The sequence below is a fragment of the Podarcis erhardii genome, assembly GCF_964252035.2.
Source record: "Podarcis erhardii genome assembly, chromosome: 13".
In the NCBI taxonomy this organism is placed as follows: domain Eukaryota; kingdom Metazoa; phylum Chordata; class Lepidosauria; order Squamata; family Lacertidae; genus Podarcis; species Podarcis erhardii.
The window spans coordinates 35481747-35506480 of NC_138502.1; the positions used below are offsets into that span (position 1 = coordinate 35481747).

Consider the following 24734-nt stretch of genomic DNA (forward strand, 5'->3'; position numbering starts at 1 on the left):
GCCTCTTTCTCTCTGCCAACCTCTCCAATCCCTCCCATTTCCCCTCTCCTTGCCACCCGCATGAAATTAGACCAAGGACTGCATGAAATCAATCTGAGGGCCACAGGTTTTCCATCCCAGTCACAGAACATCCTAGCCAACTGTATCAAGGAGTGCCTTCTCTCCTACAAAAAAAATAAACATTTGGAAAGCACTTAAGGCCAGGCTTGGGGTGACTACTGGTGTTTATCCTGTGTGGAAAGGGTTGATACCATGTGCTGTTTCAGATTATTTTTTGTCTTTGCAGGAAAGCTTAGTATTCAGTATTTGTATTGTTGCATTGGTGCCGTTAGCGTCTTTTGCACTTTTTTCCTATCGTGGTGCCAAATTAAATAAAATATTGCAGGGGGGGTAAGCCCGACCTCACATAACTGGTCACATGATGCACACTGTTTGAATGACAATGCTCAACAACTTGGGGGCCTTCCAGCCCACCTGAAAATTAATTAGGGTAGAGCCAAAGGGACCTAACCCCATAGGAATTGGTTCCTATATGATTCCTAGAAAGTCACTTGAGGATGCCTCCAGATGAGTGAAGTTATACGCGTATATGAATCCTGCACAATAAAGTGTGTACAAGCTATTTACACAGACTCTTTTTGGACTGCTGGCAAATGGTGTGGCAACAGTCGGTGCAATCCCAATCCACACACACACACAGAGAGAGAGAGAGAGAGAGAGAGAGAGAGAGAGAGAGAGACTACAGCCCATAGGAACTAACTCCTAGGGGCTGAGGTCCCTTCACCCCTGCAAAAAAAAAAAAAAAAGCTATTTGAGGGGACTAGCACCCCCCCCCATTAAATGGGCAATGCCATTCAAATACAGTGGCACCTCGGGTTAAGTACTTAATTCGTTCCGGAGGTCCGTTCTTAACCTGAAACTGTTCTTAACCTGAAGCATCACTTCAGCTAATGGGGCCTCCCGCTGCTGCCGCGCTGCGGGAGCACAATTTCTGTTCTCATCCTGAAGCAAAGTTCTTAACCCGAGGTACTATTTCTGGGTTAGCGGAGTCTGCAACCTGAAGCGTATGTAACCTGAGGTACCACTGTAGCGTGCATGCACCGCGACATGTGATTATGTGGTGTGGGGCTCACCAGCCCCGATATTTTATTCAAGTTGTCACCCGTGCACAGCCAGCCAGCAATAGAAATGCAGAGGACTTTTTGCTGCTGCTGCTGTTGGAAGAGACTCTTTTACCCTAACAGGTAGCATGAGGGACTTTCAACATCCTGCCCTGCTCCCTTGCCCCTCATACATGCACACACACACACATTGTGCATATATATGTATATGTATATGTTTAGGGGTACTCTCATTTTGACTCAAGAAAACCACCATTTTATAGTTCAAATTGGGAAAAAGAAATACAGTAAATGGACAAAAGTACAAAGACTCGTAAAATGTTTGGGGGTATGCATACCCCTGTGAACCCCCAGAAAAAAGCACTATATATGCAATGTGTGTGTGTGTGTGTGTGTGTGTATACCCATGCATGCATGCAATATATGCAATATAGTATATGCAATATGTGTACGTTTTTTAATAGAAAACAAAGGAAAAACGGGATTCTCGAGCCGTCAGGAAACGCAGCCCTCTGCTCTGGAAAAGTCCTTTCTCTCAATTGTGTCAGGATTCATCCCTTCTCGCCTCAAATATGTGAGAGGCGAGGCTGAGAGAACCTGACACGGGAAAGTGCCGCTAAGGCAGGACTTTAAACTCCTGTCACTCCTTCCCAGTCTCACATATCTCAAGGGAAGGAGGAGGCCGCCGTCGCTTTTGGCGCCCTTTTGCAAAGAGCCCAACCCGCTGCCCGTGAATTACTCCTGTAGGGAAGCGACACAGGTGTTCCCCCGGCGGCATGCATACAAATAAGCGCGCCAAATTCACGCCCGGCTTGGGAGGAAGGAGGGCGGGGAAGGAGTCCCAAGCCGAAGGGGAAGGTGTGTGTTTAATTAACATCACATAAAACGCTGCAAAACAAAGTATTCATCTCACGGGAGATCTCTGATTCCCCGTATGTGGCGGGAAAGCGGGAAGTTTGAAAGATGTTATAAAGGGGCTTAACTACTGTAATTCGGCTCTGCTACTGAGAGAAAGGACATTCCTGTGGTAAATGAGGGCCTGCCATGCTTTTATAAACGCAGGCGCACACAGTTGTGTTATCTTTTGACAGGACCACCTTTTTGTATGTAGGGACACCTTGGGGGGGAAGTGGGGGGGAAACAAACAAACAAAAAGTTATGTACAGAGCATTCTCAGAATGAGGAGAAGTAAAACGTTATCGATGCTAAATCGTATTTAAATGAGTACGATTCAAATATGCCTGGAAAATGGATGCTTTGGCGGATGGAAGGATATTTCATCCCACAGCAATCTATCTATCTATTAGGGGAAATTAGGGTATTTCAAATTCGCTAGTGGTGCACTTATAAAAATTAAAAAATAAATCCATGAGGTGGAATGTTCAAAATCAAGGAAAAAAAGAAGCTCGGAAATGCATGAATTATAAAAAGCAGCCTCTCGCTCACTCTGTTTATTGCTCTGTGGAACCAACACAGCTGCTGTTATTCCTCATAACACTTCATTAATTCTGAATACAAGCATTTTATTACTCTGACAGTTCTGACAGGCAGGCAGATGCCATATTTTAACAGAGCACCCTTCGATTCCTGCCCCCCCTCAGATAAACGACATATGTGGAGAAAACCTAAACTCCCATAATACCGTCATTAATACTCTGCAAAGAGAAATACTAATTCTTTTTTTTAAAAATAGCCCAAATTAGATTGCTGCAATTTTAAATTGAAGCAGTAGGCCTAGGTGTCCCCTCCCCCGCTACTATGGCACGTCTATATGCTTTGCCTCACACAAAACTGAAGGTTTTTATCTTTAGCCACACTGGGTGAGAGGCAGCTAAAATAGGGTTAAAATAGCTAAAGCAGGTTTCTCTCTCTCTCTCTCTTTGTATCTTATTGTAACTGAATTTGGCATAGCCTCATCTCATTTTATCCACCTGTGAGGGCCAAGAGGGTGGGATTTGAATATGAGAGATGCCAGTTTAAATTGCTGCTCTGTGCACAACACAGCACTAAATTGAGACTCATTGAACATTGGTATGTATGTTTATTTTCAGGTGTCGTAAATCTGTCTTCACGATCTGACAGGTTCTGTAGCAAGGGCTTCATGGGATGCTACAGAGGGCTGAGGTGTGTGTGTGTGTGTTTGTGTGCCTCACTTCAGAGAAGGCAAACATTATTGTGGGTTTGTGTCAAAACGAAGAATTGCCACAGGTTCTGGTAGTATTTAATGTGGGCCAAGGGCTCTACTTTTGGATACAGAAATACAGACTTAAAACTAGAATGTGTTGAGAACAGGAAGGCAGCAATTTTTAAAAAAATCAACAGAGTGACAGATCTTAAACATTTACAAAAATGAAATATTATGCCTTGCTTCTCACATGTATTTACAGTCTAGAATAGAATATTTACCGTTGTCTCCATGTTTATTGTTCTGGGCTGCTGTATTGGCAGTTTTCAGTATAATCTATTATATCTTTCAGAATTACTTGTCTAAATTTGACCATGATTCTACTCTTATCTGCCAGGTAGATTCCACAAGGTGACTGGAGACAGTTGCTCGGCCCTATGGGAGATGACCCTTGTGTTGCTGCAAGGTTTCGTATTTTCTTCCACCTTATTCAACATGTACATGAAGGTGTTGAGAAATGCAATCTGAGGATTTGGAGTTCATTGCAAGCAATAGGCTGATGATAATCTGTTATATCTTCCTCAGTTCTTGGCAAGGTGGTGCTGGAATCCCTGAACAAGTTGTCTGGAGTTAATAATGAGCTGGATAAAGGCCAATAAAAAGAAGTTTTATCCAGCTAAGACTGAGCTGTTGACGGTAGGTGAACCAGTTGACGGTAGGTGAACCTGTCAATTTGAGTGTGAGTGGGCTACCTGTTCTTACAGCACTTCAATGTTCATGGATCCAGCGTTATAGCTTGACGGTTTCTGTCCAGAGTGCCTTTTTCTTGTTAAGTTTGGTGCATCAACTGTTCTCTTTCCCATATTATAATGCTTGTGTCACCATCTAACATACCTTCTAAATTATATAATAACGTCAAAATTTTATTTCCGTAATGCATTTTACGTGGGTCTGCCTTTGAAGACTGTCCAGAAACTTTAACTGATCTAAAATGTAGCACCCAGGTTTCTGTCGAGAAATGGCCTCAGAGACCAATCTTCGTATGTCTGCTGCCAGTATATTTCTTGGCACAATTCGAAGTACTGTTGTTGACTTTTAAAGCCTTAAACAGTCTTGGTCAGGGTAATATGAAGGAGCACCTTCTCTCCTAATTTTCTACCTTCTCGGTCATCAAAGTCATTAGCGGAGACTCTGTTGAGTATACCATCCCTAATGAAGTATGGTTAGCAGTGAACAGGACAGGGTCTTCTTGGTAGTGACACTCTGAAATCCCTGGTCAGCAAAGTCATCCAGGACACCTCAGCTCTCATCCAGGAAGCTGGGCTGGGGGAACGAGCTCTTTAAAGGAGTGTTCACTCCAAAATCAAGGCGTATTGATTGTTCTTTTCTAGTTACTTTGTTGTGTATTCTAAAAATAGGTTGTTTTAGGTTGCATTTATATTTTGTATGCTATATTTAATTGGTTGTAACCTTCTTTGAGAGTGTTTAACTAGGAAGCAGCATAGCAATCTTTGAAAACAAAAACCATTTTATTACTTGGGCAAATATGGTGTTGTTGGAGCCAGGTGGTGGTATGTATCTTCTAATCCAAAGATGAACTTTGGAGTTTCTCCAGTTATTCCCAAGGCTGTGAGTTAAGAAGTTAACTTTTGTATTCCTTATTTTGAAGTTCCTTTATAGAGCCTACCTGCCTAATTCCATGCAAGTTTACTCAGGTCAATATTTCTTATTCAGTGTTTTTAGGATGGCACGTGTTAAATAACAGTAAGTTCAATCGGAGTAAACTTCCATAGATGGGATTTCTGCTTTAACACAGTAAATAAATCATGCAAACCGAGTGCCTTTCTGGAATATGTAAAGGTAAAGGACCCCTGGACGGTTAAGTCCAGTCAAAGGCGACTATGGGGTTGCAGCGCTCATCTTGCTTCAGGCCGAGGGAGCCAGCGTTTATCCAGAGACAGCTTTCTGGGTCATGTGGCCAGCATAACTAAACCACTACTGGCGCACAGAGGAGTGTGATAAATGCCAGAGCACACAGAAACGCCGTTTACCTTCCTGCCGTAGTGGTACCTATTTATCTACTTGCACTGGTATGCTTTCGAACTGCTAGGATGGCAGAAGCTGGGACAAAGCAACAGGAGCTCACCCCATCATGGGGATTCGAATCACTGACCTTCCGATTGGCAAGCACAAGAGACTCAGTGGTTTAGACTACAGCCCCCCACGTTCCTTCTGGAATATGTATATTTGCTAAACATTTTTTCCCGTTGTAGGCTGTGGCTTTTGCCAAGTTTGGGTATTCTTACTGAGATTCCACTACCCGACTACCTTTGGAGGTTTTAGCCTTTATTTGGAGGGAAATTGGATCATTTGAATCCAAAATACCCTGTTTGTAAAAAAGAAAAGAAAAGAAAAAAGAAAATACCTAGAGAAAAAGATCTGCCAAAAAAATCAAAGCTGCCGTTTTGCAAAAGAAGAAGAAGAAAACGAAAAGTGCAAGGGCTCAGAAATTATCTGTGCACTGTTACTGGAACAAATATGGGTTCTCAAGCTGTGAGAATTTACAAGTCATTTAGAGCCAGAAAAGAAGTCAGAAATATTGAATGTTTATGCTTTCCTTTCTATGAATAATTCAGATATATGCACAAACAGCATCATTTATTATGATGATTGATTTGTTGTGCAAAACATTTTTCTAGGCTCCTGCCTTGACTAAGCAGGTTTTCTAGAGGCCTAGAGTATAATGATAGTAAATCCATATTGGTCATAGGTTTGAAGTCTTGTTTATTCTGTTATATTTTACTCCAGGAAGAGCCATTTATCCTAAATACAACCCTATAAGGCCAACATGTATGTAAAAAATAGATAAATTTTGAGATCCCAAAGATGAAATTTTGCAGGAAGCTCATGGAAATGTTTAATCATATTACTTTTTAAATCACTTTTTAAAATTTTAAATTATGTAACTTTAAAATTTAAAGTAAGTCCATCATGTGCCATATCATATTAAAGCCCATGAAGTTCTGAAGAGATTTGTATTTTTAGTTTTTAAGTATCTCAATTCTGGGCTGAGCTTTTAAGGTTTTCGTGTAGTCCAACAAGGCCAAAATTGTCAATTTTTTGAAATTTCAAACCCTCGTAACAGAATGAGATAAAAAATAAAAAACTGAGATCTGGGACCTTCTCTTATACTACTTTTAGGAAACTGAAACTTAAAGCAAAATAAATTGGTAATGTAAAAGTCTTTGGATCACTTGACATGGAATGGCCCACTCCATGCCTGTGAGTGCAGAAGTGAGCTTATTGCTATTTGCTGCTCTTGTGATTCTCCGGATTAGAGGAAATAAATGTAAATTCAATGAAAAGCTTCTGGCTATAAAACAAAGAACTGCCAGTACTTCAGAGGTGTCACATTTATGTATGGCAACAGTAGATGTTAGAAAACGACTCATAGATTTGGAAGGATGATTGATGTGTTGTATATTACACTTATAAAATTCAACATTTACCCTGTTTGTGTAATATATACCAATCATGCCATTTTATAGTCCTTGAGCTCATTGTTCCTTTCATTTTTCCTGTGGATTTCATTTTCCTTATCTCTATACTATGGATTTCCCTCCCGCTTTTCAGACTAGATTAATGAACCGAGGAAGAAGGATGACATATCCTGCAAGAACCAGCTATACCTTGATTCCAAACCAGAAATATCGACGAAGCTACCGTCGTTCCAGCAAGTTTAGCAGCACCCTGGATGCAGATTCTCCATCTCTGTCAACCCTTGGGGATTTCAAAGCACTCCCCTTAGAAATCTTTCAGATGATTTTAGAATATCTTCCAGGTGAGAATTTGAGGCTTTGTGATGTATCTGCTACAAAAGCTCTACCCCATTTGCCAAATGTAGCATACCACATTAGCTGCCAGTTCATATGTGGCAAGCCACTATGTCTGGTTTATCAGGCGAGGCTGCTCATTTATAATTGACAGTGGCGATCTGTTATTGTTTATTGAGATGCAGAGTATTTTGTACCAGTGGTCCTGTGCTATACTTCTTTGGCTTGTTTTGGTTCGGGACTCATTGCCCCTATGCTGCTGTTCAAGTTTTTGGGACATAAACAGTGGTACCTTGGTTTAAGAACAGCTTAGTTTATGAACAACTTGGATTAAGAATGTGGCAAACTCGGAAGTAGGTGTTTTGGTTTGTGAACTTGCCTTGGAAGCAGAACATGTTCCGCTTTCCTGTTGAGTGTGTTCCATTTGTAAATTGAGTCCCCCGCTGCTATGGGAAAGCACGCCTTGGTTTAAGAACGCTTTGGTTTAAGAACGGACTTCCAGAACGGATTAAGTTCATAAACCAATGTACTACTGTATGTGTTTTTACCTCTCAGTATAGAGTGCCTACATTGGTGTTTTTTTAATGTTAACTCCTCGTTTATGCTGTAGACATCAGGGGAACCTCAGGCCTTGGGACCAAATGTGGTCCTTCAGGTTTCTTGGTTCAGCCCTAGGAACCCTTTTCCACACCCTCTTTGACTTCTTTTGCCTGGCTGGAATATGCCTTTAACTGTGGCAATGCCTCTTGCTTGCCTGGAAAGAGAATGGGGAGGTGTGTGGTATATGTGGGAATAGAAACCTCCGACTTTTGCATGGCCGGAATGTAACCTACTGTACAAAGGTAACAGGTGTGCCCATTGCTCTGCCTACTCTTGCATCTGGTCCTGGCCACCCCTGGTATATGGCCCCCAGAAGCTTGCCCACAAAAGAATGTGGCCCTTGGAATGAAAAATGTCCCCATCCCTGCCTGCTGTACATATATACATATATGCTGTACATATCTTATGCAGTGCGCAGAAGGGCTTCCATGGAGTTGAAAAGTACTCAGGGTTGTGCAAGGTCAAAAACAATTACTTGCCTCCCCAAAATACCTGTTTGGTGGATGGATGAATCTGCACAAGAATCAGATTTAACTAATTAAAGGGAGAAAGGCTCCAACAATTAAGGGGCAGAGAGGACAATGGGATGGAAGGTCTTGTAATAAAGCTGCCGAAACATAATCAGTAACATTGCGGAAAAGCTAAGTTCCTGTTTATGAGACATCAACTTTCAGACTAAGAAATTGAGTTAGAAGACAACTGGAGCCTGCAAGAAAATGTTGCAGTGGAGATTGCTCTTGTTCAGGGTTCTAGCCATTCTGTTCCACTTGATTTTTTTTTTCTTTCTTTCTCTCCTCTCTTCAACAGTCATCCCAGCATTATGTGGCCACTGAGCATGCTCAGTTCTTACTGGGGTGTTTTGGCCCTCCCCTCCTCCATTTAGAGTCCTGCCTCCACCCCAGATGTGGGGTGCACAGCTGTGGGTTCCCTGTGTCCCTTTTATTCTTGTGCCATTTTGACTATATATAAGCAGTAGCACTCACAGCCTGAACAATGGAAACAGAAGGACTTACCGTACTTAGTCACATGATTAAACTGTGTCTTGTCATTGGCCTGGTTCACATATCACATTAAAACATAGTTAAAATAAACTGTGTTTTAATGTGAGTGAGTGGCATGCTAGTTGCAGGTGCTTCACTCATCCCCTGCTCCTGCTGCACTGCCAGGAAACAAGCAAAAATTTTTCCTTGGCTTGCTCCTCAGGGCCAGCCTACTGCTTCTTTCCCAGCAGTGCAGCAACAAGGGGAGCAAAGCACCTTGTGAGCCCAGCTTGTCAACTAATTTGTAAGAGCAACAATGGTCTTGGAATAGTTAACATCCTGAAGTTCATAATAAGGATTCTGGGAAAATGTTTCTGTTGAACCTCATATGGGTGAGAGGAAAGGGCAAAAGAGCTATTTGCCTGTGTCTTGTGACTGGAAAAAATAGCTGAGCTCTGAAGGTCTGATACTAAGTCACTGGGGGCCACAGTGAATCCTCAGGCCACCCTTTGTCTAAGATATAGTGAATTATTGACTTGATAAGCAACAGTGTTTTTCTAGAGAATAAGGGCTCATGGTTGTGTGTGTTTTTTCTTTTCCTTTTCCTCCTTTTATTCAGTGAAGGATATCAGCATGCTAAGCATGGTATCAAAGACTATCAGCAGCCGCCTTATTAATTACATCTCAACTCCTACAGGAAACCGAAGACTTTTGCGGCAGGACTTTCATAATCCTGAGCTATCTGGCTGTAGGAAAGGATCCTCCATGCTAGAACACTACAGATCCTTAGGTGACAACAACGGCGATTTTAATTTTTTAGTCCAGGGACACAAAAATAGATTTCAATCAAATAAAAAGAAGCCAGGATTCAAGATCCTGGTTAACTGGAGGATAAGAACATAGATACAAATTGAATCCTTTTAAAATAACAGGGAAATATTATTGAGCAGGATAGGAGGCTAATTTCTCTATGGCAATTAATCCAGATCCAGTTTCAGTCATATAGTGAACAAGGGTTAGTTTCTCAACAGATGAGCATAAATCTCAAGTCTCAAAGACTTTTGCTGGAAATTTCTTTGGTTTACAATGAAAGACCAAAAAAAGGAGGACAGTAGTTCTTTTTAATACTTTCTACTACATACAATACATGCATACATACATAATTTTATATGTATGCCACTTTTCCATACTTCAAGCCAAGCTCAAGGTGGCTTATAACATGAAAAAATAGATAATGACAACATAACAAAAGTAGTCATAAACAAGAAATAAAACATCAAATCGAACAATTTCCACATTAATCATGAGATCTAAAATAAAGATACCAAAAAACATTTTTTTCAGTAAAAGCAACAACTTCCCCCTGCCCACCTGCAATAGCACCCATGCAACAACACCTCAGTCCAAGAATCTTTTCCGCAGCCTCAGCTTTTGTAGCTGGAGTCAGTCAGGGCCTCACTCTCCCAGTCTAGTTGGGAAAAGGCCCGCAAGGCTAGGAGCAGGTGTTCCAGGACCAGAGTCAAGATGGCCTCTACATCATTAGTAGTAACATACACTTGCTGCATCCTGCAAAAACGGAATCAGTTCCATGTACAAAGTTAGGAATTGAATAATGCCCATGTAGTTCAGCAAGTCTGTGATGGTCACAGCAACCCAAGTTTCCCACTTTTGAAAGATGGCTTCTACAAAACAAACACAAGGAGAGCCTTGCTGGATCAAGCCCAAGGCCCATCTAGTTCTGCAATCTGTTCTCACTGTGACTGACCAGATGCCTATATGAGAAGCCCATAAGCAGGGCATGAATATAATGGCACTCTCCCTTGTTTGTGAGTCCCAGTGGAGGTACATGAATTTGCTAATCATCTCTTAAAGCCCTCCAAATTGGTGACCACCACTATAACTTGTGGGAGAAATTTCCATACTTTACAATGTGTGGTGTACTTTCTTTTGTCTGCCCGGAATCTTCCAACATTCAACTTCACTGAATGGCCCTGGGTTCCAGTACTATGTTAGAGATAGAAGAGTTTCTAGCTACTTTCTCCACCATATGCATCATATTATACACCTTCATCATGTCCTCTCTTACTTGCCTTTTAAAAAACCTAACTAAAAAGCCCTAAGTGTTGTTTTCGTTGCTGTTTTCTGAAACCTTTGCAGCTCTACAATACCCTTTTTCAGATAAGGCAACCAGAACTGTACACAAAAAGTTACAATTATCTGGGCCCTCCAGATGCTGTTGGACTCCAACTCCCATCAGCCCCAGGCAGCGTGATCAAAATGTGTTGCTCCTTCTGGAATAGCAAAATGGTCACCAAGTGAGATATATAGCTAAGCAGGGATATGAACACAGGACAAAGGACTATGTTCCAAGTCCTTAGCCCTTACGTGGCATTAGTTCTCTGTTTCAGCAGCTGAATGAGCAAAAAAGCTTTTACACTTTCATCCCTCAGCCTGCTTTGCCTGTCCCCCAAATATATTTCCAGCATTCCCACTCAGAATTCGCTACCAGTTTTCCTGAACAATACACTGTTGACCTAGTTTTTAAAAATAAAAATTTAAACCATAAGTTTCCACTGGCTGAGAAATATTTTCCCCTACTACAAACAAGCTGTTCCAAATTCTACATCAAAAAACAACTCTGTTGTTGCTTCCTTGTGTGCTATGCCATAATAATTCAGAATAATATATCCTCTAACATGGCTTGGAAGAAAGTCAAAACTCTTCTTTCCATGATGGACAAGGCTAGCTGAGTTTCCCCCAGTGTACTTTCAGATTCTATTGTATTTCTTTTTAATATAAATATTTTTAGTAACTGTCACTTTACAGTTGACACAACCTTTCTTGCAAGGCTTGAAATGCTATTTACATGACCTTTTAAAAACAACAACCATTTCTGAGGTGCTTTGATGTGCAAGTCTCAACACAAGGAGCCAAAGTTGGCAGAGGCCTCAAAGGATTTCAGCTTTATAGACTGATCTATAAACCAATTAATCTGGAGCACTTTCATTTTATCCAGCTGATGTGGCTTTAAGTCCAAACAGTCATTTTAAGTAAATGAAACTAAATCAATTTACAACTAGCAATGCTAATAATAAACATTTGTGTAATACCTGCTGTGTGCCAGAGAGGCTGTATGGAGCAGTCAGTGCTGTCCTTCTCAGAGGGCCTAAATCAGTCCATTTCGGGGGCCTAATCTGTGGCAGTTTATTTCCTGGGTTAAAATCCCCCCCAAACCCATAACAACTTCAATCCCCAAAAAAGCTCAGAAACTTAAATCCTAAAAAAAGCTTAACAACTTTTGCTTCTTGCAAAAGACAAGCAGGAAGAATATTTCAAAATATTCCTGTGTGCTTTTTTCTTTCTTTGCAGGCCTGTTGTTAAAAAGATGTACTTTATTGCTACCTACAAAGGAGAGATTGAAGTACATACACAAGATACTTTCAGAAGTAAGCATAACAGCTTTTTTAAAAACCCACCTTTGAACATGTGCACATGCAAATTAACCTTATGCTTCCTAAAATGCCTAGTAAATTGAAGGTTCCACTCCTCTTTTATCTTTATAGATTTCCTGTTTTAAATTTAGTGGCTGCTCAGATCCATTTCATTGTTTAGGACTACAGTGTTACGGAGTATTTTTACAGGTAAAGGATACTTTGAGGGAGAAAAGCATTTGGGTTCTGTGGTTGCTTTGAAACAAAACAAAGTTTTGGGGACTTGGTTTTCACCTGTAGTTCCTATTTTTGGTCACCACAGATAAAAATATGAGTTAGCAGAGAGGTTGTCTGTTATTTTCCAAAATGCTAATTGCATTGATGTGTCATAGAAATCATAATCAGAAGTCAGTGTTATTCCATTCATTCCTCCGAATGACTGTGTGACAGAAAGAGGGAGAACTGCATTGTTAGAGATCACTGAGGATGCTCCCATGGGGAAAATACCCGATACTTCATTTTTCAAGAAGTAATTTGGAAATATTGGTGCACACTGTAAAATTTGCTTTAAATGAGTGTCGCGAGGGAATCCTTCTGACCTGAATTTGTGACTGTGAGGTTCTGGAATGGACAAAAAATATGCCTCCATCTGTCCTGGGAATCTTAATTTTCCCACCTGTATTACTGTGTGGATATATGGACCCCCCTACCTTGTTCCCAAGGGATGCGGGTGGCGCTGTGGGTTAAACTACAGAGCCTAGGACTTGCCGATCAGAAGGTCGGGGGTTTGAATCCCCACGACGGGATGAGCTCCCGTTGCTCGGTCCCTGCTCCTGCCAACCTAGCAGTTCGAAAGCACATCAAAGTGCAAGTAGATAAATAGGTACTGCTCCGGCGGTAAATGGCGTTTCCGTGCGCTGCTCTGGTTCGCCAGAAGCGGCTTAGTCATGCTGGCCACATGACCCGGAAGCTGTACACCGGCTGCCTTGGCCAATAAAGCGAGATGAGCACCGCAAGAGCAGACTGGACCTAATGGTCAGGGGTCCCTTTACCTTAGCCTTGTTCCCAGCTCTCAAATTACTTGTAGGAGCCTCAACTCCCTTTTGAAGGTGTGATATTCTCTCTGCAGCAAAGAGTTCGCTCTATGGCATAATACTTTTACTGTTTGAGATTTCATTCTCTTCCTGTTGTTGGTAAAGGCAGAGCTATAACTCTTTTACTGCCTCCCAGGTATTTGATGCAGCTCTTCATCTTTGGAGGATTAGTATCTGTCTCCCCTGTCAGCCCTCTACTTCTGCTACTTTCCCCTGGCTGCTTGCATTAATTTCATTGCCTCCCTCCCAAGGACAGTAGAGTCAGGCAACTAGAGCTCAGTACTGAGTCATATTAGAAAACCGTACACAGAAAATATATACATAGCTAAGAGATGTCGGACCTATCAAAGTGATTTGGTGATCTTTATGTATCTACTTTTGTTTTTGTTTTTCTCTGTAACGTTTTCAGACTTTAACAGCAGGTTGGGATGAATTAGAATGTCATCGGGTTTATAACTTCCTCTGTGAGTTGAGCAATTTACCCCGGAGAGTGCAGACAGTTGTTGGCAGCAAACCTGGTAAATACACCGTGTGAGGGAGAATGGTGTCCTACAACCCTCTTGTTCTGAATTCAGAAGGCATCGAGGCAAGGGCAAGATCCTTGACTCTGAGACTGTGTACACACTCCCATTTATTTTGCATCCAGTGTGCCCCCCCCCCACTGTTTTAGGAAGCAGTATATACACAACATTAGCCACAAACCATATCTATCTACATTAGCCCTGTTGCTTCTTACAAAATGCTGCCTTTTCCTGCATTTTCCCCAAGCCAGCTTCAATCGAAACTGAGGTTGCATTGCAGGGGGTGGACTGGATGACCCTTGCAATCCCTTCCTACTCTACGATGCTATGATTTTGTGACCTAGCTGTGTTTTAAGCCAGTAATGTTCTTGCAGCCTGAGTCTGTAGAATTCACTTTCTGCTATTATTTGCAGCAATGTAAAACCAGGCTATTCTGTACCAAGGCTGATTCCTACATGTTGATTTAATGTCTTAGGAAGTGCCCGAAAACTGGAGCTGAGGATAAGGATCTTTTGCCGCAGTGTTCTTTTGAACCATTGGATTCATCGGAGTGATTCGGCATTTTGGCTGACACGTATTTTAAAGCCATGGCCTATGGTAAATCAAGCCCGGCTACTATATATACTGTTTGGGCCTGCCTCTAACTTGGATGGTAAGCTGTTTTAAGTAATAAGGCACAGAATCTATAACATAGGTAGAAATATATGGGTAGGCTACCTGTAAATTCTGCCTATGCAATTCCAAATGTTTTGTTGCAGAAAGAATTGGGGTTGGCCTTTGCTGTCCAACTCCCCAAGGGACTTTGATTCCCCTAAGTCCATGATGGGTCAGAGAATAATGGATGGAGGCAGGATTCAGGGAAAGCACGGCAGATCTTTATTTTTCTGTTGCAACAAAGTCCCTCCCCCACCCCTTGCAAGGAGGTGAGAGACCCAGAACAAAGATGTGCAAGCCCCTTTTAAGACATTAGACATTGTCCAATCCCTTAGCCAAAGACCACCCAAAAAGCATCATGCATACATCACAGAAAGACGTAGGTCTACCACAGAAATTTGAGTGTGTGGCTGCTCTCCTGTCTGCCAGGATACCTGATAATGTTTTAGTGATTGCATTACCTGGGCAGTCTGGCCATTCTTTTGAGATGGTAAATACTTTAGTTCTTGAACCCAGGTCACAGGACCACCCTATTCATATACAAAATATGCCCTTAAGACAGGATTTGAAGTATTTAGAATAGAAAGAACTATTGGGAAAGGTTTCTCTTCTGCAGAGGAAATATTTAGAGTCATTAGGAGAACCAAGATTGTTCTTCAGATACCTGTGTGCATGTGCAAGTGTGCATGTGTGTGCATGTGCAAGTGTGCATGTGCATGCACACGAAAGCTCATACCAAGAACTGACTTAGTTGGTCTTTAAGGTGCTACTGGAAGGAATTTGTTTTGTTTTGACTATGGCAGACCAACATGGCTACCTATCTGTAACAAGATTGTTCTGTGTGCTAAAATAATGTGTAATTCTTTCAGGGAATATTTCCTAAATTTTGGAGGGAGAAGGATTGGTTTTCTGTGGATTGTGTGTCAGCACTCTCTCTCTCTCTCTCTCTCTCTCTCTCTCTCTGTGTGTGTGTGTGTGCACCCTAAAATTTTATAGCAATTGCAAGAAGTCCTCAGTGTACAGTGGTACCTCTGGTTACGTACTTAATTCATTCTGGAGGTCCGTTCTTAACCTGAAACTGTTCTTAACCTGAAGCACCACTTTAGCTAATGGGGCCTCCTGCTGCTGCCGCACTGCCGCTGCGCGGTTTCTGTTCTCATCCTGGAGCAAAGTTCTTAACCCGAGGTACTATTTCTGGGTTAGCGGAGTCTGTAACCTGAAGCGTCTAACCTGAAGCGTATGTAACCTGAGGTACCACTGTATTAGAGAAAGCATCGTGAAAGTATTCTGATTTACATCATTCTTGTTGAAGAGGCTGTCCTTGTTAGGTGCGGAACCAGCTTCTAACCTTTTATGCTGCAGTAGACAGGCATTGTAATTGTTTCATGCCCTCTCCTTAGGAGAAGAGAAAGGCACAATTTGATTGATGAACCTTGGCATTTGCAAGGAAGGCACCATCTTACACATTGCCCCCAGACTTGGCCTGCCTCAGCTAGTAAAGAAAGTGCTTGACAGATTTTCACAGTTTAGTGTGAGGAAAGATTAGTTTTTCTGTCATTTCACCCCTCCACCATATTATTTCCCATCTGTGTCTTCTTACACAGCTATGTTTCTTTTTTCCAAAATACAATGTCTAGTTTACAGCAGTGCTTCTCCATGCCCATAGACTACTGCTCCCTCATGTCAGTTTTGCAGGAAACTTAACAAAGTCACCTCGTGTGAAAAAGCAAGTGCTGTCAATTGTACCTGACACCAAAGCATTGGCAGGCATTTAGCGTGACTCATTCACTCACATTTTATGGGGGGGGGTCACATGGCATCATCACCCACTTGTAGCCCTCTCATGTTTTCCCAGTGCTTTTGCCTTTTCTTCTGAAGAAAGTCTGACTCTTTCTGAGACGTTCAGAAGAGTAACATGATCTCCTACACAGGTTTAAATGCCCTTAACGCTACACTTCCATCTTTTAAGGAGACACAGTTCTGATGTAGACAGTTATGTAGACAGTCAGGTGACTCTATTGCAACTCAGCACACACTCAATATAACCTTCCTGGTAGGCATTTCATATCCTCATTAATTTTTCCATCAATCTTCTGATTAGCAATATGGAGCCTATCTGGTTATATATCTTTTACAATAAAATATTAGCAAAATGCTGCTTGAACAAAATAGGACTGGAGCACTGTAATACATTAACAATGACTTTGAAGAAAAACCTTTTCCAGTCACTTTCATTTTAGTAACCCGTAAAGGTAAAGGATCCCTGACGGTTAAGTCCAGTCGCCAACAACTCTGGGGTTGCGGCGCTCATCTCGCTTTACTGGCCGAGGGAGCTGGCGTTTGTCCGCAGACAGTTTTTCCGCATCGTGTTGCCAGCATGATGTAAGCCGCTTCTGGTGAACCAGAGCAGTGCATGGAAACACCGGTTACCTTCCCACTGGAGTGGTTCCTATTTATCTACTTGCACTTTGACGTGCTTTCGAGCTGCTAGGTTGGCAGGAGCTGGGACTGAGCAATGGGAGTTAACCCCATTGCGGGGATTCAAATCGCCGACCTTCTGATTGGCAAGCCTTAGGCTCAATGGATTAGACCACAGCGCCACCCGCGTAACCCACATACGGTACTTCACCCTAATTCAACATTTATCTTCTATATTTCCAATCCATTTGGGGGGAGGATTAAAATATTAGTTATAATACTACTTAACTTTTAAAAGAGTTGTGGTAATTTTGCCACAGTCCTAACCCCACAATGTTGATGTGTGTCTGTGTGTGTGTAGTGTGCTGTGCAGTCACCTCTACTGAGTTACTGTTGTCCTTAATGTAATTCAGGGCATGTGGTTTGGCAGAAAACAGTTGACGGTTCAGCAGACGAAACCAGTTTGAAAGGGTTGGCAGATGCCATTAAACTACTGTATGACACAGAAGCAAAAGAGTGGACGGCAGATGATGTCATCAGTTTGTTGGATGAACTTTCAGGTACAGTACTGCCTTTCTTCTACTCATTCTCCTAAGAATCCGGAAGATTATGACATAGCCACATTCAGAGCCAGTTCACATGACTCAGGGCTGGTGATGAATTGTGAATTGACTCTGTCTAGACTGAGTGTTTTGCTTGGATGGCAGGATAATTTCATTGAACATGACATTTCAGTATGTGCCCAGACCTATAGTTTGGCATGCCCCCCAATTTCTTGGCAGTGGTTCAATAAGCTGTGGCCACAAACTGGGAAACTTAAAATGTCGGCACAAGGTGAAGCAATAACACAGCCATCTTGCAATGTGCACGTACTCAGCCAAGATACATGCTACTCGCAATTCGGAATGACTCGCTGACTACGCAGATTGGCTCTGAGGGCCAAACTGGGTGCAGCGGGGCCACCATGTGTTTTCTCCATTCACAGGGGGAGATGGGGATCTGGACACAGATAAAGTAGGAGATGCTGGCTGGAAGATGTAGGAAAGCATCTAGAGAACACCAGGTCGAGGAAGTCTGCCTTATTTAATAGTACAGTGGTACCTCTGGATACGAACAGGATCCATTCCGGAGACCCGTTCACATCCTGAAGCGAATGCAATCTGAGTCTTCACTGGTTCCGCGCATGTGCGTGACGTCATTTTGACCGTATGCGCAAGCGGTGAAACCCAGAAGTAATGCATTCCCGAAAGTGCTCAACCTGAAGCAACTTCAACCTGAAGTACAACTGTAAAAGGAGACAGAGAGGTGCTGGATTCTATTTACTCTCTGCAGTAGATTGTTCCAGGTTTTTTGGGATTTTGGCATTTTATTGCTTGGCTGAGAAGCTGGTTGGTTTTGTAGCTCATATTTTTTATTATCTGATTTGTTGGTTAGATGTGCTTTATTGGTGCTGTATTGTATCTTGAGGAAATACAACTAACAAAGGCAGTATTTTTATTTATTTTTTAAAGCTGAAGACGTATTTTTAAAATACTTTGAATATCTTAAAAAAATAATATTACTTTTATAACAGTGGTTCCCCGTGACTGGCTTCTGGAAAACAGTGCCCGGCTCCTTATCTTGTGTGGAAACAATATCTGCTTCACTTTTATGGCTAGTAAAGCTGTGAACGGTCGAGCTATCGAACTGGCGAGGCTGGTGGTTTTCCTGGCTTTGGTGAGTAGCAATCAACAGGCAACTTTCCTTTTCTTGTAGTACCTTTTTCAAAAATTAAGGCATATCAAAGAGCCAAACTCATTGTCCATAGAAACATAACAGCAAGCTGCCTTATACCAAGTCAGAACATTCACATACCCCGGTATTGTTGGCAGTGGCTGGCAGAAGTTCTCCAGAGTTCCAGGCTGTTTTGGTTTTGGGGTTTTTTTACCCAGCCCTTCCTCAAGACACCAGAGATTGAACCATATGCTCTACCTCTGAGCTGCAGTTGTTAATCATGGTGTTAACTGCACTATTGCATTTAATGGCTACTTTTTCTTTAAAATAATGGGTGCCAGGGGTGCCAACTTGAATAAAATATTGGGGGGGGGGGGCGGCAGGTAAGCCCTACCCCACACAATCAATCACATGATGCAACATACACACACACAATTTTAATGGCAATGGCCATCAACTTTGGAGGGGGCGTCCCACTCAAATCTTTCAGGGGGGAGCGAAGGGACCTTGGACCCTAGGAGTTGGCCACTATGAATGGCCAGGAATGGGGAGAAATGATTGATACAATAGCATTGGGGGGGGGGGAGCCAACACTTCCCACTCCACCACAGTCTTGATTAAACACCTCCTCCTTGAAACTGTTGTTTGGCATGGGAAGAAAATGGCCTCAAAGGAAGCTGCCTCCCAGGCCTAATAGCTCGGGGGGGGGGGGTGAGTGTGTGTGTGTGTGTGTGAGAGTGTGTGTGTGAGAGAGAGAGATATTTCTATTAAGACCACAGCAGGTGGGATAACTTCTTCCTTATGACCTACAGTATTGATCCTAATTACTATCTTCTCCCTCTCTGTTGCCTGTTATTTAGAAGAAGACAAAACTAGAGACGTTTAATGTCATCTTAATTTGGCCCTTTTACACCAGCTTTTCTATTACAGTGTTCAGGCTACTTGCCAAAATTAACAAAATTGCAGCAAAGTTTTGAAAGAGACAGTTTAATATTATCTCTGTGAATACTGCAAGACTAATTATCCTGCCTTAGGGTGTTTCTATGGCAGCATCCAAGTATGTCGCTTTGTGTATTGCCTACTGCACGATTTTGCTCTTAAGTAGGGAAAGCATTTGTTTGTACAACACACTTTGGAGAAATAATTCATTTGGGTTTTGCAGCTACATTTTACTCTCTTAATAGCCTGGTTCCCATTTAGGCTAGTTGGAATCTGCACACCAGACACACACACACACACACACACACACACACACACACAACCAACACACACACACACACATGAAAAATGTGTCAAAATGCCCTGCATCTAACACATTTTGCCTGCATTACAATATGTGTCAGAGCTACACTGTGATGTCTGGCAAATTAGTACAGATAACAAGTGCATCTTCCTGCTTTTTTCTGTCAGGCAAGCAAATGCAGCGGGGTGTGGGGATGACAGACTTCTGTACCTTCAATTGTTGCACAGAAGAAGAGGGTAGATACCGCTTTTCATGCAAGACTGAGCAAACCAATCCCTGCTGAGAGCTAACATGGTACAGTGGCTAAAAAACTGGACTATGAATCGGAAAGCTCTTGGTTCAGGTCTCACTTCTGTCATGACCTCACTCAGTGGCCCTTTATTCTACGACATGAAGATAATCATATCAGTCTACCTCACAGGGTTGTTGTAAAGATTATGTAAATCACTTTGAACATTTGAAAGCACTGTAGCAATGCTGGGTATAATATTATTAAATTTACAGAAAGTGCTGACCTTTGGCTGCAAAGGAAGAATTGGCAGTAAACTTAGAGAACACATCTTCCTTTTAGCCATGGCTTGAACTTTCCTGTGCCTGATGTCATATATGACATCAAGCACAGGAAAGGTGGACATGGTTTCGCAAAACAGGCTGATGGGCCAATCTGCAGGCCATAGATTCCCCATCACTGATTGTTATGTACTGAGTCGAATAGGATCCAAACTGCAGCAGTTTGATTGGTCCTAGAACAATAGGATTCATAATGCAGCAGTCTGATTGGTCCTAGAACAATGCAGCAGTATGATTGGTTGGCAGGAACCACCCAATCATGCTCCAGATAGAAGTGAATCCACAACCTGATTGGCTTACAATAGAATTCCGGAATTAGCCAATCATGTGCAGCCCATTGTGTAAATAATGTATATAAAGCAGATACTTTGAGGGGACTTTCATTCATTCCTCCTCACCACTATGAGCTGAATAAAGAGCATGAAATCACTTTGCGACTCTGAGTATATATCACTGATGTTTTGAAGTGAAAAGGGAGGAAACAAAGATCAACAACTGCTGTCCGTCCCATCAATGGAACGGTCATTAATATTTTCTGTTCTTGTGCTAGGTATGTGAGAAGGACCTCTACTGCATGGATTGGGCTGTTAAAATGATGCAGAAAGTCTGCAAGGTTTTCAGTACTCCGGGTGAAAGGAACAACTTCCTGCAAGGCGTGGAGAATTCTTTTGCACACATTATCATGGACGCACTGCAGTCAGTGATATCGGGTAAGAAATCCTACAGGTAGCAGAACCGTTGTCACCTGCTCATTTCTTTATTTACAGCTTGTCCCTGTCAGCTAGTTTCACTGGGTGCCTCTGCTCCATGTAAATTCACAAATGCCCGATAGCCTTTCACACAAATTAGGTAGTCTAGGTGCAGGAAATAGTTTCACTTAATGCATTGTCTCAAGGCTGCTTGGCTGAGCTCTGAAGTGAGAGCTCTGTCAGACAGATAGAACACGTAGCAGGCTTGCTAGATCATAGACATAAGAGGTTTTTAGGGTTGCCAAAAGTAAAAACCAGGATACAGTGGTGCCCCCAAAATTGTTAATTGTTTTATAGGAATAGCGAACAATCTCCAGGGAGTGAATTTTATCAGGGCTGCATTGTGAAAATCTAAAACCCTCTCTGCACCTTCAGTGTTCCCAATCCTGAGCTCATAGTTATTACTTTACTGGGAGTGGGGAGACTTCCGGGTTGGCGCCTCCGGTAATGGCGGAATTCCTCTGATCGGGAGGAATTTGCTTCGTGGAAATTCGGGTCTGGCTGCCACGGCGAAGGCGGAGACCCATTAAAAATCACAGGCGGGTGAAGCCTGTGAACGTGGGATTCGGCTGGCACCTTTTGCGCCTCCCCTACTCGCGGGGAAACCTGGTTTCGGGGATCCGGAGCGACGTGGGGTGAGCGGCACAGTGCTTTGAATTGATTGCTTTTTCCACGGAGCGAAGCCGCATAGCTGTTGCCAGAGAGCGCTGACTTTTTCCTGTGGACAATTTGATCTTAAAGCAACTACCCGTGAGTAGAGTGAAGAATTGGATTTTTAAACGTCTTAATTTGGCACCGAAACGGGGAGGTTCAAAACAGGAAGTCCACCTTCCCCTTTTGTAAATAGACTGAAGCAAAGAGGCTGCAAGCTAAAGTCTTGGAAAGCCTACTGTGAAGGACTAAATTTCCATCAGTAAAAAATATTAAATCCCCCTTGGAAGCAGGAGAAGAGGGGGGAAGTTTTGGATTGTATATGTTTGCAGGAGAGAGTGAAGGAAGTTAAAATACCACCGCTCCGAACCTGGAAACGGGCTGCTAGTAAAACTGACGTCTTTTGGAATGCTCATTGACCGTGACTAGAACATTCACTGACAGTTAGTTAAATAAGAGAAATACATTGTTTCCAATGTCTCCATCTGCGTTTAAAAAGGAGTAAAAGTAACTGAAAATTGAAGCTAACTTTATTGTTTGAACTGTGTCTAAAAGGACTAATACAAATAGAAACTGTTTCCTTCTAGAGGAAGCTTTTGAAACTGTTACAAGAGCTGATCTGGGGGAATTTCCAGCTGCAGGATAAAAAGCTGTGAGACTCTGGGACTGACCTTGAATCGGTTAAGAATGTCGATAGAAGAGGCCTTAGCGGTCGCATTAAGTAAGATAAGTAACTCACTGGAACAGCTTAACAAGAAGGTGGATGTGGTAACTACCAAAATTGATAATTTGGGACAAAAAGGGAACATCAATACAGAAACTATTCAGAAATTGATACAGGAATCTACTTTGACATGGCAAACTGCGGAGAAGGCTAGGGAGAAAGTTGTTGCCGTTGAACCTAAAGTAACACAGTTGGAGAGAGAGAGAGAGACCCAGCCTTACAGATGCAATTTGATGACCATAAGTCGATGCCTTCTACGACTGAATTTAAAGAAAATCAGATTTTGAGAATTAGAGCCCTACTTGAACTGGAGAAGGAGAGTTTGATGGATTTCATCACGCAGGAATTTGCTGATTTTTGGGACTTGGACTTGGGTCAAGAAGAGATTAAAATTGTGAGGGCCTTCAGATTTGGAAGAGGAGGGAAAAAAGAGAAGAAAAAAATAAGAGACTGTTGGAACCACCAGAAGAACCTAGAAGAACAACAGTCAATAGTGGAAATTTTGAAAGACGTCCCGAAATATCTTTTGGATTTTGGGTTTAACTACGGAGATTTGGTTGCCCTGTTGAGAAGGAACAAAATCATCTCTAGGTGGGAGCTTCCCCGAGATCTACTCTTCAGCCTCAAAGGAAGGAAAATAAAAATAAGATCAGTAGAAGACAAAGTAAAGTGTATGTATAAATACGAAGAAGACTTGCAGAAGGGACTTGGAAAAGAGTTAAGAGCATCGGACAGAAGATTACCAGGTTGATGAACTATATGGAATTGGCAGAAATGACTGGCAGAATCCGAGACCAGGGAGAAGAGACGGCGGAAGTTTAAAGACTATTTATAGAAATATCGTAAAATTGACGAATGTTGGAAAAATGTTGGAATGAAGTTATATGGCTTTAGTAGAAATGTTATAAGGAATTAAGTATAGATAGATTATTAGAGTATTAGGGAAAAATAAGGTTAGAATATGTTAAGATAAATATAGGACAGAAAACAGAGAAAGATGGAAAGGAATTGCTGAAACAATTAACAGAAGTGGAATACAAAAAGGGAGGTGTGAGGAGGTCGTTGAAACAAGTAAATGAAAAATATGACATTGAAATTGTATGATGTGTGTTAAATTGTTTTTGTTTTGTTTTGTTTAGCTTCTTGTGTTAGCGTTGTGTAGTGTTTTTATATTGTATTGTATTGTCTCTTTTTTCTTTTTTTCTTTTTTCTTTCCTTTTTTGTAGTGTTTAAAAGTAATAAATATTATTTAAAAAAAATAAAAAAATACTTTACTGGGAGTGGGGGGCAGAACCACAGCAATGTGTTTCATACATTGTGTTGTCTGGCCCTCAGGGCAACTAACAGAACATATATTTGTTTTTGTGCTTCGGATTTGTGATTGTATTCTCTTCTCTTCTACTTCATTGTCTTTTTGAAAAACAAATTCATCCTTGATCATCATTGGGTTTTTATTCAAAATATTGAAGTTGGACTCCTGCAGTTTTCAACCTGCGTTTAAAAAAGAAAGGAACGACCCAGTTTCTAGTCCTAGCTCAAATTAAGCTCTGTGAGCACCCAGAGTTGAGTGTCCTTATAAATGTGTAATTCTCTAAATGGCTTCACACTGCAGAAGTGAAAAATAAATTAAAACTTAATATCTGCTACCCAATCACTATGAATATGCAGCAGCGTGAGCTATCGGCTCGCTACTTGCCATTAAACGTTTACAACAATGCAATCAGTGCTGTCACAAATCACTAATATAGCACAGATAGGGTAGCCACTAAGAATAGTCCACAGACTTGCACATTTTAAGGAGATTCTGCAAAATCTGTTTCCATAAAAGTATGTTGTTGTTTTTTACCTCTTGTTTATTTCACTTAGGGGAGCACGATGAGGAAGACAGCAGCTTTCTTAATCTGTTTCATCTGGTAAATGCACAGGCAAATTTTCATAAGGAAATCCTTTATCTGGCCATGAGTAACAGCATGTAAAATTCTCAGCATTTTGGAGAAGATACCACCATGAGGAGTGTTTCCTCTTTCCCATGTGGTTGCCAATATCTTAACCGGCCTTCAAGATTCACACCTCAGTGGTCATGGGAAACTGCATTATAGCTGTAAAAAATTTTTTTTGAATATTTATATATTTATATGCAAACTATATATCTATATATTGATTATACATATTTATACTAGCTGTGTTGGAAAACCAGTTGCATTAGCAGGAGGTCGATATCGGTTTGCAGAAAGGAGAAGCGAGCTATGCTTTGGAAAAACTGGGCAGAGGAGCACAAAACAGTCACATTAAATACTTCAGGTAGTG

At 41.8% G+C, this 24734-nt stretch overlaps 1 protein-coding gene across 15 annotated transcripts; it reads left to right on the forward strand.

Moving 5' to 3' along the window:
• Positions 1-1685: 1685 nt before the first annotated feature.
• FBXO47 (F-box protein 47) lies at positions 1686-24539 on the forward strand. 15 transcript variants are annotated; one of them, XM_081838004.1, is made up of 13 exons: positions 1686-1979; positions 3644-3712; positions 3832-3961; positions 6880-7087; positions 9279-9449; positions 12029-12105; positions 12223-12300; positions 13594-13702; positions 14181-14357; positions 17191-17337; positions 18351-18493; positions 20854-21013; positions 24294-24539. In XM_081838004.1, exons 4-13 carry the CDS (start codon positions 6889-6891, stop codon positions 24401-24403), a joined length of 1371 nt encoding a protein of 456 aa, XP_081694130.1. In that variant the 5' UTR covers positions 1686-1979; positions 3644-3712; positions 3832-3961; positions 6880-6888; the 3' UTR covers positions 24404-24539. The 15 variants fall into 15 exon arrangements, with proteins under 15 accessions (XP_081694130.1, XP_081694129.1, XP_081694134.1 ...); XM_081838008.1 differs by having other exon boundaries at positions 1688-1979; positions 3832-3942; XM_081838014.1 differs by having other exon boundaries at positions 1960-1979; positions 3648-3712; positions 3832-3942.
• The last annotated feature ends 195 nt before the right edge of the window (positions 24540-24734 follow it).